Here is a 13,217-nt window from a genome sequence, read left to right on the forward strand (position 1 = left end):
GACGTGCCGTGAACGCACCTTAATGATGCTGAAAATTCAGCTCTGAATCACAGGAATAAACTGCGTTTTAAAATGTATTCAAATAGAAAACAGTCATTTAAAATAGTAATAATAAGTTGGGTAGCACTTTATTTTACAGCCCTTTTACATCCCCCATGTATGTTCTTATTATAGCAATTACAAGAACTGGGTATTAACTTTCTTAGGTAAATACACCGTAAGTACATGTAAGTGAACGTACTGTAAAATAAATCTAACTGACAAGTTAAATAAAAACAAAAATAGTCTTTTTTTGTTTGTTTGGGATGCTGAAGTATAGCACATTGTTGGATTAGCAATATGTAACGAATATGAAGCTCTTTTCTTCATTGTGTTTTGAGTACCCGCATTCCCCAAAGTGCGTGTTTGTATGACGCACAAGTTGCTACCTATGCAGCGTTCAAAATCAGTCATTTATGAGGTTTCGTTTCTGTTAGGATTCTTGCCTCATAGGCTGTAGAAAGCAAGGAAGCTCAGTGGGTTTTATGCCGTGTGCAGATCTCACCTGGTTAGTAGATTCTCTCACAGTGTCATTTCAAGTGAAAGAATTCCAGCTGTTTGACACTTATTCACAACATCACTGAACCCTGCTAAGACTGAAATGAGATATTGTTTTTTTTTTTCAGTTTTCGTTCCCCTGGAGCTTAAAATACTGTAGAATTTTCCTGTCTAGCATAATTACCTCTTTAAATTCCACACAGCTTTTACCAGCATACGCCTGAACTCTCATGCCACGATCTGGCATTTTAAAATGACAGTTCTTTCATTTGTAAAATCCTGCTTAACCTCAGCCTCATGCAGCATGACCACTCTGAGTCCATTAATCTGTGTTGTGTTTAAGCGTTGGGTTGATCGCTTTTGAGCTTTTGATGCCTAATCTCTGGATTTTCCAGGTTAGTGGCATCAAATCTTTGAAAGATATTCAGAGTTTGTTTGAGCCATTTAGTAAGTATAGTAAATATCCAAGAGAAGAACTGCAAATTACTGTATACCCTTGTAAAATAAAGTGCACATCATTGTATTGTTTGTGTATGTGTAGTGTTCTTCAAATATAAAGCTGTACTTGTACATAAAAAATATTAACGACATAACAGGCCACTTAAGTGTACTTAAAGAGAGTACACTTTCATGATTTCTTATTAAAGGCCCACTGAAGTGCCTTGGAACGCACAGCTTTGTATGATGCATTGACATAATTTCCACTGAAACAGGAAGTTAAAGGAACACGCCGACTTTTTGGGACTTTAGCTTATTCACCGTATCCCCCAGAGTTAGATAAGTCCACACATACCCTTTTCATCTCCGTGCGTGCCGTAACTCTGTCTGACGCACACACCGCTAGCCTAGCTTAGCACAAAGACTGGAGGTAAACGGCTCCAGCTAGCATACTGCTCCCAATAAGTGACAAAATAACGCCAACATTTTCCTATTTACATGTTGTGATTTGTATAGTCACAGCGTGTACAAATAACAAGGTCACATGAAACATCTACATACTGGGATCTATATTCTCAGAAGGCGAAGCACTGCTACTTGGGCGGAGTGATTTCCGAGTAGCAGTGCTACTTGTTCTAACACAGAACAACAGGCTGAATAGGCTAAATTAACATTAGCCAGCGAATCCAACAAGTTACCGGTCAGCAAGTTCACCAAGCTCCCGCGATCTCATTCCACAACACTGAATCCATTGAGTTCTTCCTCGGTGTTGCTTCTGAACAACTCCGCCAACTAGAGCGCCCTCTCGCGGCTGTAGACGGTAATGTTTTCTCTTGGTTCATCTCAGTCAGTATGAATTCATTTTGATAAATCATCTCAGTCAGTATGAATTCATTTTGATAAATCATCTCAGTCAGTATGAATTAATTTTGATATATAAGTCGCAGGACCAGCCAAACTATGAAAAAAAAGTGTGACTTATAGTCCGGAAAATACGGTAGACAAATCACAACATGTAAATAGGAAAATGTTGGCGTTATTTTGTCACTTATTGGGAGCAGTTTGCTAGCTGGAGCCGTTTACCTCCAGTCTTTGTGCTAAGCTAGGCTAGCGGCAGGTGCGTCAGACAGAGTTACGGCACGCACGGAGATGAAAACAGTATGTATGGACTTATCTAACTCTGGGGGATACGGTGAATAAGCTAAAGTCCCAAAAAGTCAACGTGTTCCTTTAAGGCTGGACATATTTAATGGCTCCTCCCCCTTTTCAAATAGCCAATAGCGTTTAGTTTACCTCTCAGACTGCAAGTCGTACTTGACAGCAACATGGAAGCGAAACCGAGCGCTGATGATACGCTGGATTCAATAGTAGAGGTGTGAATAAATTCTAGCCATTTCATTCTTAACCAACGTACAGTTGGAAAACGGAAAACTCGAGCATTGTCACACATCTCCAACCCATATACGTGTCAACGGTCACTTTGGCCAGGTGGTATTTATAGCAAAGGGGGCGGAGCTTTAGATTCTAGAGAGTATTTGATTGGACAGAAGATGTGATTATAAGTTGAAGTCCGCGGTGATGCCATAAAAATTTGTGATACATTTGAGCGGAAGTGAGAGACTGTAAGTTTTGAAAGCTTATATCTTCTAAATGTGAATTTTGTCATTGTTTTGGAACACAACAGCTTATTCATAAACTTAAGACTAACATATTCATACTAAAAGCTAAAAATCTTAAATTTTGATTTCAGGGGGTCTTTAAGTAAACTTTTAAAAGTGCACTTTGTAATTTCAAATTAAAAGTTTTACCGTGAAGTACAATTTAAATAATGATGTTTTATTAATCATTTGATGTTCCTTTAAAGTACACTTATTTTGATGTATTGACTAACATACTAAAGCACATGTAACTTTAGTGTGTAATTCTACATTTAAAGTTAATATAATTGTACTAAATATTAGCTTCATTACAAATGTGTAATTAAAAATATATTTTAAAATGCATGGCATACACGTTTCAATAGAAATGACAATGTATATTTTAGTTTATCATAAAAGCTTGTCAGCATTCATCAGTACACTTTAATCATATTCCAAAGACAGTTGTCAGTAATTATGAAATTACATATAAAGATGCACTTAAGTCCTACTTGAGTGGGTCAAAAAACTCTCTAAAGTTCTGGATTTAATGTAAATTTAAACTATAATACATTTTCATTTCATTTAAATTAAAATGTGATTGTGTATCACTTAAGCATTCATTTAAAGTATATTATTTCAGTGATAAGTACTCATTTAAAAGTATGCTAAAGTTTGCTTCTAAAGTACAACTTTATAATTGTTTTCTGACAAAATAAGTAATTTTGAATGGACATATTCGTCTGTACTCTTCTTTGCCTGTTCTTTCTCACTTTTTCTCTTTCCATAGGCATTTTTCCGCTCCGACCTGTCTCTACTGTTGGAACGAGTCGGCTCAGGCAAAGAATCCCTGAGCTTCATGAGAAGGCGTATGCGCAGACTGTCTGCACAGTGGGCTGTAGCTGCGCGGAGACTCGAGGAGCGCCTGCGCGGTCAGTACAGAGAGCAGAAGAGGGTGAGCTGTCACACACTGTCTAAAGAAGCTCAATTAAAAACTCTATAATGAGGTTTCCTTGTAAAACAATGGCTTCGTTAGCACTATTCGGGTGGGATTTGTTTTCCAAGTGGCATTTGAGTTTTGATTATTACCAGAGGATCATGTATTGATTTGAATGCAACTGGGATTTAAAAACCAGAAGTTTAGCTGTAGATATGGTATTTGATGAAGGTCAAAATAAATGAGAAGCGCTGAAAAAAATTATAAACCAATCACGGATGTTCCTATCTGAACGGGATTAGATCTCTCAGAGCGAGAGAAAAAGAGGGAATTGAAATTTGTATGGAGGTTGAATAAGGAAAACACTGCCGTGTTTGATTTGGATAGTATTAAAATCTGAAAATATGTCTGCAAAACACAAATTTACCTAGCCTCCTCAGGAAAATCTCGCCTGAATTGAAACATGTATTATGAAGATTATAAACAGTAATGTTTGTACCATTTCCTTTCAAGATAATCTGTTACAAATAAGCCGATACAGACTGATTATTTTCATTTTCTGTCCTGAAGCCAAGCCTGAATAAAACAAGAACAACTGTATATTAAATCAAATCAATCTCACAGTGAGAATACAACCCCGATACACACTCTCAATTCTGTCAGAGAGAAATGGTTTTCTGTAAAGAGTTTGAGTGTGACGATGACAAAGCTGTTTACTGCAGGTGAAGAATGCTGCTTATGAGTGCGACTGGTAAAAGTAAAAGATAATTGCAGGTGCTTGTGAAACTGATTGCAATGGCTGGTTGCACACATTTCCCATGTGCTAGTTTTTAATTACGGTCTCTTTGTCTATTTGTCTCCGCGTGCGCTTTCTCAACATTCCGTTTCCGTTTGGTTGGTGCACTTTCGATGTGCCCTATTGAGTCCTTTAACATCCTTTCAACAGTCTTGGTTGAATCTGCCTTCTGCTATTAATTGATATGGATTACCAACTGTCAGTGTTTACCATGTGTATAGGAAATTTAATTATTTTGCCTCAGAATTGATTCCAATTAATGATCTTGGTTCCTTAACGTCTCAATCCCCCCCCCCCCCCCCCCCCCCCCCAATAAACTATTTAGTACTTTTAAGGAAGCCCAGATAATAACCTAACTGTAAACTAGATAATATACAATAATATTTATGGTATACATATACCAAATTAAATATTATATATGAATAAATGTTCCATTTATTATGAAAGAGTGTTTTTTTTGTTACACATTATTATAAGGTGATGTTGTTATAGTGTAAATACAGTAATGAGTAATGTTTAACTACATATTCTTACTATGGGGTTAAAACTGTGTGTCCACCAAAGCGTTTTAGCCAGCTGAAAACGCCTAGCTAGAGCGCTTCAGAGCTTTTTGGCAGTTGAGACACCTTTGCTTGTTATGATACTGAATATCCGCGAAAGTGTTACTAGTATCTCATTTCAAACTTATTTTGTTTCTGTGTTGATTCTATATTTAAATGTCGATACAATGTAACGTATTTTTTCTGGCTCTTGTTTTAAATTATTTTGTTCCTTTATTGTGCTCGTTGTTGTCATCTTTTGACGTTGTACAAGCAGAATGTGGCGGTTGGTCGGTGTGGTATTAGTCCCGCCCCTCCTCCACTGTGATTGGATGGTTGGGTAAAAAGTGACTGTGGTGAGCACTGAGTTTTACCCAAAGTTGAACATTCTTCAACTCTCGGCGACCTGTAAAAAACGCTGAGCGCTTAAGCATGAAAAAAAAAAACCGCTCAGCGCCTCGCTACGCTCATGGCGTTTTAAAAACGCGACACTCCCATTGAAAACATTTGAAAAAACACGCCAGCCACGTGAAAAAACGCTTTGGTGGACAGACGGCCTAAGGTTAGGTTTTGGGTTAGCATGTAGTTATGGATAATTTAGTGTTAATGACATTACACTCTAAAAAATGCTGGGTTGTTTCAACCCAATATTGGGTCAAATGTGGACAAACCCAAATGTTGGGTTTAAAATGTAATTAAAAATGTAACCCAACGGCTGGGTTTGTCCATATTTGACCCAAAATTGGGTTGAAACAACCCAGCATTTTTTAGAGTGTATACATGAATATATTTTTATAGATACATAAAACATATTTATAGTTCACGGTTAGAGATTGAAAGTTTATTTAGGTTAGAAAGTCTGGGATTATAAACATCACAAGCAACATGAATGTACTAGAAATACAAATAATTAATGTCAAAAAGTGATACATGAGATGTATGGATGAAAACATTTTATTTCAGAAAGATAGAGAAGATAAAGTGGCTGAAGTTGCTGTGCAGCGCATCAAAACGCAAATTGATTGTGCACTTGACCTCTACTCCATGGTCATCTATCACTTTATCAGCTATTCATTTTCACTGAGAGTGGTCTCATTGGAAAACCACAAATAGAGAAATTGAATGAATGTCTCAGTGCGAGGAGAGCATGTATTGTAGCTTATTCCATTATTTGGTGTCAGTATTCAGAACAACAACAACAACAAAAAGGTAACTAAAATCTGCTGTTCTGTAAGGTCACAATCTCCAACTAGATGTGTAAGAATTAAATTGTTGATGTTGGCTTGACAAAACCCTGTCTGAAAATGACTGAAAAGTCTGAAGTCAGATAAAGAAGTCCGATATGAAGTAAATAAAGGGTTTCTAACATGTTTTAACACATTGCTAACATATTTTAACACATTTTTAGCATGATTTAGTGTGTTTCTATCATGATTGACCATATTTTACCACGTTTCCATGTTGTTAACTTGTTTTAGCATACTTTTATTGTTTTGCATTTTGCAATAATGTTGCTAGTTTCTAGCATGTTTTAGTTTGTTGCTAGCATGTATTTAACCGGTTGATATGTTGTTGTTTTTTTATTAGGTGCAATACAGGATGCTACCATGTTTTAAGTTGCTAGCTTGCTTTGTTTTGATTTAAATTATTTTAACATGTTGCTAGCATGGTTAAGCATGTGATTACTGTAAAACTCAAGTTAAGCTAACTCAATTAAGTTTAAAAAACGTAATTGAAGTTAAAAACAACAATAGAGCACTTATTCTCATAACTTATTTTAATTGATTCCGCTAAAACAAGGATATTTCTTAATATACAATCAAACTTTACACTGCATTCAAATACTTTATAAAGAGTGAACTTCAATATATTGAGTAAAACCACTGAAATTACAAACTTTTAATGAACCTAAATGAGCGCTACAAACTTTTAATGAGCGATTGTAGTTGTCTGCTAGCTCACAAAAGCACACAGGTCAAACCCAAAAAGTTAAACTAACTAATTATGTTTGAGGAAACCAATTACCTTAATTGATTTAAGTTTAGAAACCAATATTTATGAGTACTCTGAACTTATTTAATTTGAGTTTACTAAAAGAAGATATACATTGCAGTTTTTTAAGTGATCAATTAATTGATTAAGTTAGTGATGATTGAGCATTACTGATGAACACATGCTGTTAACAAGCAGAATCACTGAAGAAAATAGAAACAACAAGAAAAGAAAAAAGAGAAACACAAGAACTACAACTGGGTTCCAGCCACATCATTAGATTAAATCAACTTAAGATAAAAGAAGACCTTACATGTTTCAAGATATTAGCAGAGGAGGATTAAACAACTCCATAAACAGAATGGACATCTTCACTTCTTACACACTTTATTTCTGGCATACGTCTACAGCAGTTGTTAGTGAGAATTATCAGAGGTTTAGATGTTGATGTTTTATTTTAAAAAATGTGTTTAGTTGGACTCTTGACCCTTGAGATAAAATGTTGTATTTCTTGGTTATTATAAAACATGAGATCAGGTGATATGTGTGACTGATGGTGACACAATCATAATGAAGTGGTCTGGTTTACTGAATATAATTCAAAATAGTTCTGTTTTTTTCCACGGTGCGTGTTCACACTGCAGCGAGAGAACTCGATGCTTATTGATGCTCAGGATTTGAGCAGTGTATTGACCGCAGTTCTCACACTGCAGACACGGCATAAGAATTATGGTGGTGAGTGAAGATGTTCTGAAGAATTGCCAGATAAAATGAATAAAATAATAAAATATAGAAGGATAAGTGGAATAAAAAAAAACTCAACCAAAGCAAAACAATAACCCAAAATGGCAAGTCCTCCCTTTAATAACCTTACTACTGTAAATTGTGATTACTATACTTTTTTTATGTAATTGCAAAATGAGTTTACTGTGTTACAATATACTAACTGCATGCTTTGGATGCTTTGTTTAAATTTTTTTATGTAGTGTCTAATGTGATCTGTTGAGTTATTGTGATCTGTAGTGAAATTTTATTAGCCTATACTAACTTGCGTCGTATCCTACGATTCAATAGATGTCATCATCGTACAGTCTATACGTGTCGTACCAAAGTTTATTCAGTCGTACAGTGCCGTTTGTGATGATCTTATAGGATTGGAAAATCGGAAAGTCAGTTGTAGTTGTTGTTGTTCCTCTTTCCTTCAGTGATTCTGCTTGTATTCTAGAAATGTTCTAACTCATTCAATTTTAGTTATTTTTCAGTTATTGTGTTCACATAACTTTAAGTAATGTTTGAGTACAATAAACTCATTTTTATTTAGTTAATTTAACTGTTAGGTTGTACAGCACACGTTTCAAACGTTAGCATGTTTTAACATGTTGTTAGCTTGTCCTAAGCTAGTTATTCTTTGCTAGAGTTTAAAGTCTATAATATTTTTGTTTTAATCATCTGATTTATGTAAAACTATAAGTCTGATCAGATATAGCAAAACGAGTCACCCGGAAGTTCTGGCTCATATTTTGGTGATCATAGCTTGAAAGCTAGGATAAGTACTGTTAAGGGTAACACTTTAAAATACTGTTCCTTCATTAAAAAAATGGCTACACAGGAACAAATGAGTAACGCACTTTTAACATTTTAGTAACTTATATTGACTAACAAGAAACTCTGACTAGTTAATTAGTAAGTAATAGCGCTCAGATGAATGTGATCATGTCACTATTAGTTAATCAGTAACTACTATTGTTTCATAGCTCTCAGAGAACTACTATATACAGGTTCATAGTTAACATTAATGCATAATTTACTAGGAACTACTAATTATTTGGATAAGTATTCTAAAGTGAAAAACATAACTACCTGATATTGACTGTATTCATTGTAAACTTTTGAGATTTTTGTAAGCTTGTGTATAGTAATTCCTTCCGATGGATTTGGTAACACTTTAGTCATTAGTGTGTTCCCATGATCTTCACTTTAGGATACAGATCCAAATAATTAGTAGTTCCTTTAGAAACATGCAGTAACGCTTGAGTCATTACTATCCTAACCTTACAAAAACCTCAAAAGCTTACAATGACATCCAAGTATAGTTCTTAGTCGTCTTCAGTGAGGTATAAAAAATAGTATTTACTGATTATCTAATAGTGAACTACCACATTCATCTGAGCGCTATTACTTACTAATTTATTAATTTGTTTCTTGTTAGTTAATACTAGAATGTTAATAGTGTGTAACTCATTTGTTCCTGTGGAGTTATTCATTAATAAAGGAACAGTATTCTAAAGTGTTACCCTGTTAAAGCAGGGCTATGCAGTTTTCGGGTATTTCTTCGCTGTATTCTCGCTTTTTACACGCAGGTTTCTCTATAGAGCTCCCTCTACAGCTTCGGAATATATATTTGACAACACTGTCGAAAAACTTGTTGGCGACTCTCAGATACCAGAGGCTTGTAGATCAACATTCTTTAAAACGTCTTCTTCATTCGGGTTCGAACAGCGTGAGGCAGTGCAATAATGACAGAATTTTAGCAGATTGTTTTTGCCGTAAAGCAATTTGTTAAATCGTGAGACCTGATATCACGCAATTCTTCCTGACGCGGCGGCCGGCGGCCCAAAGTTGCAAGGGTGTTTTTTTCCGCTCACAGGCGATAGGGGGGTGCGAGAGGATCACCATTCAACCCGAAAAAAGTTATATAACCATTCCAATGACTCCGAAGCTGTTCAGTTAAAGGGATAGTTCACTTTAAAATGAAAATGCTGTCATCATATACTCACCCTCAAGTTGTTTCAAACCTGTATGAATTTATTTATTCTGCTGAACACAAAGGAAAATATTTTGAAAAATGTCAGTAACCAAACAGTTAACTGGTCCCATTGACTTCCATAGTATTTTTTTCCCCTACTATGGAAGTCAATGAGACCAGTTAACTGTTTGTTTCCTTTTTACATTTTTCTAAATATCTTCCTTTGTGTTCAGCAGAAGAAAGAAAAACAACAACTTGAGAGTGAGTATATGATGACAGAATTTTCATTTTAAAGTGAACTATCTCTTTAAGGTAAAAAACCTGCATAGTTCACCTTTAAGAACTTGTCTGGTATACTTAATTAGAAACTTGAATAGTAAATCAGTATGCTTTTTCAAGCCAACATACATATACACAGGTCATGTGTGTCTTTAATTTGATCCAAAAACATATTCTGAAGTAATTGTAGAAAATGATAGACTTTTGAGAATGTGAGGAGGGTTTGTGAAGCTAAAACACGATCAGGTCACTTCTTGTTTTAAAAAAAGTTTAATTTAGCACAGTATATCAACATTCTAATAAATGCATGTTACACACATATATTTCAGAGGTATCAGCCTGCATCTCAAGAGAGGCCATGCAACGATTTCATACATTTGCACCATGCAAACAATGCTTCTGAAATGGACACAAAAAATAAAAATTCTCGGATAAGACTTTCATAAATCATTCTGAAATACCTTGAAATATTTGAGAGCTGCATTACTCATCTACGGTACATCCAGTGACATTCATTCAATAAACCATCCAGAAGAAGATAGAAGTCCATCCTAATTATCCGTAAATACTATTTTCCTAAAATACACTATTACTGTCTTTCTACACACAGCACAGGAACATGTTAGCATCTGTGAGGTGTATAACATGTTGGAAAGAGCTGTTTGCTAACATATCTATTCATCTCAATGGCAGTTAATAAAGTGGAACATGAAAAAAAGCTGCCACCTTTGCTTACAGACACTAAATTCAGCTTTTTTTAGCATGTCATCTGAGCAATAAAGAAAGGCCATGTGATTAAATACTACCTAGCAACAGGAAAGCAATGCTCTGATTAATACAGGCCTCTGAATCTGACACTGTTGTTGAAAAACAAACTAATGAACAGCAATTATACATTTCAACCAGATACATACTTATGCCAAGACTAGCGTGTAGAGGGGCGAATGACAGGTAGAAATAAGAATAATTCAAGAGAAAGACTGCAGACGGCTGCCGATTAGTGCTGATCCATTAAACCTGCCTGTGACTCGCCATCAATTAAACATTAAGGGAAAAGACTGTGTAATTTTCATGTATTCACATTCAGTGAGATGTCTTATGTGTTGGGAATATTTATCAATACGGATAAATGACAGCTCAACAATACCTTCATTTTATTCCGAGGCCCAAACTGAGCAAACATATTCAATTGGGTGCAGTTTATAACAGTATAACAATGTAAAATCTATATCAGTTGTCACTGTAAATCTCCCAATAATGTCTTAGTACAAAACTATTTTAATGCTTATAGTTTAAGTTTAAAAAGGTAATACAATGATGATTGTGAGATTAAATAATATAATTATGCCTCAAAATCCTGATGGATCATATTTGATCGTATACTCGCATATTCTGTATTGTTTAAGTCCAGTTCATCTTGAAATATAACAATACAAATGTATTCTTATGTTTACTTGATATAAATCAGTAAAGATTTCACCGTAAAAAGACTTGTGAACTACGACCTGAAGGTAGACGTTTTACAACTATAAATATATATATATATATTTATAGTTGTAAAAACGTCTACCTTCAGGTCCATTGCTATGGATATAAACTATCAATCAGATGACAGGAGACTTGCAGTAGTTTTGATTGTGGATAATTATAGGCCTTAGAAATGTATTTATGAAGAATGATGCTTATATGATGTACTTTTGCCTCCTTAAAACCACTTTGGTTTAAAGCAGTCTTCATTTGTAAGTCATTTTGACTTTAAGTGTTTTTTTGTTGTCGATAAATGAATGTTTTGACATGTCAATGGTGCACTTGATCATTCATTAGAGATGAATTATGGGAAGCCTTTCTGTCAGAAACTGTACTCAATCTAGTACTCGTCTTCTCAGCCAACTGAGCAATTTACTACCATTAAGCAAGACTCATCCAAGCCCCGTCAAGGGCTGTGTTTCCAAAAATATCACCATCAAGTTTATCGTAGAGACCATTGGTGGAAATTGGTTTCTACTTAAGCTTGCAATGATTTTAGGAATGCAGGTCAGCAAGGGATCCTGGGATCTCATCTGGTCATTTTTCTGATAATCTTTATCAACAAATATAATGATCCCTTTACAAAGCATTTTCCTTCCTAAAAAATAAAGGCAGCTCTCTTTAAATAAATTTAATTATAATTAACATGAACATTTTCTTAAGGATAAAAAAATCTATCTCAGCAAGTAAGCAATGTTAGGGAACCCATACTTGCACATTACTATAATATTAAAGCTTACAATTAACAACACAGCCCAAACTATTAAATTCCGTTGCTTTTCATGATATAATAATCAACACTATGTAAATTGCACATAAGGCAGGTTTTGCATCATCTGAAGTCCTGTCAGGAGTTGGCGGTGTCTCTGGTGTTGGGCATCTGGTCTTCACGAGACGCTGGATCCAAACTGGAGCTGGTGTGGTCGCTGGTTCCCTCAGCATGGGCATTCCGAGATAAAACAAAGTTTAGGAGCCAAATGTGAAAACGCTCTCCCTCCTTTAGTGGACTTAGATATCTTAGGTACTACCAGAAGACCAAACTTGTCTGACCTTAAAGAGCGAGATGGTTTGTAGGGCGATAGAAGATCAGTTAAATACACAGGAGCTAAACCATTTATGGCCTTATAGGTCAGTGGTAATTGATACAGAACTTTATAAGGTAAAGTTGATAATATTGGTGTTGTATGACCATATTTTCCTGACCTGGTAAGAACTCTAGCAGCTGAACTTTAGACTAATCATAGCTTGTTTATTGATGATGGAGGACAACCAGCTATAGTAATGCATTACAGTATTCTAGTCTAGAGGTCATGCATGCATTAACTAACTTTTCTCTATCAGAAACTGATGACATTTTCTGTGGCTTAGCAATTTTTCGGAGGTGGAAAAAGGCTGTTTTTTAACATATGAAATATGGTTTTAGAAAGACAAGTTGTTGTCTAATATAACTCACAGGGTTTATCTGTTGAGGATGAAGTAATAGTACATCCTTCTAAATGCAAATTGTATTCAAAGAGATTATGTCGGTCCAATAAGTAATATCTCAGTCTTATCCGAATTTAATTGAGGAAAGTACTTGTTATCAAATATCCTCAACACACTCTGTCAACTTGGATAATTCAAAGATTTAATTTGGTCATGATGAAATATATAAGTGAGTATCATAGGCATACAGTGGAAACTAATTCCATGTTTTGATGGAATTAGTGGCAGCATCTATATTGAAAATAGCAGAGGGCCTAACACGGATCCTTGCAGCACTCCATAATTCACTGACGTTATCTTAGAT

At 35.2% G+C, this 13,217-nt stretch overlaps 1 protein-coding gene across 1 annotated transcript in view; it reads left to right on the top strand.

Annotated features, from left to right (window-relative positions):
• The window catches only part of mgat5b (alpha-1,6-mannosylglycoprotein 6-beta-N-acetylglucosaminyltransferase B), a 147,864-nt gene that overhangs the window by 63,345 nt on the left and 71,302 nt on the right, over positions 1 to 13,217 (top strand). Inside the window, exon 7 of the mRNA XM_079590347.1 lies at positions 3,403 to 3,567. Within this exon, the coding sequence (XP_079446473.1) occupies positions 3,403 to 3,567 (165 nt within the window). The remainder of the gene's footprint in view (positions 1 to 3,402; positions 3,568 to 13,217) is intronic.

Source organism: Phoxinus phoxinus (assembly GCF_949152265.1).
Source record: "Phoxinus phoxinus genome assembly, chromosome: 1".
In the NCBI taxonomy this organism is placed as follows: Eukaryota; Metazoa; Chordata; class Actinopteri; order Cypriniformes; family Leuciscidae; genus Phoxinus; species Phoxinus phoxinus.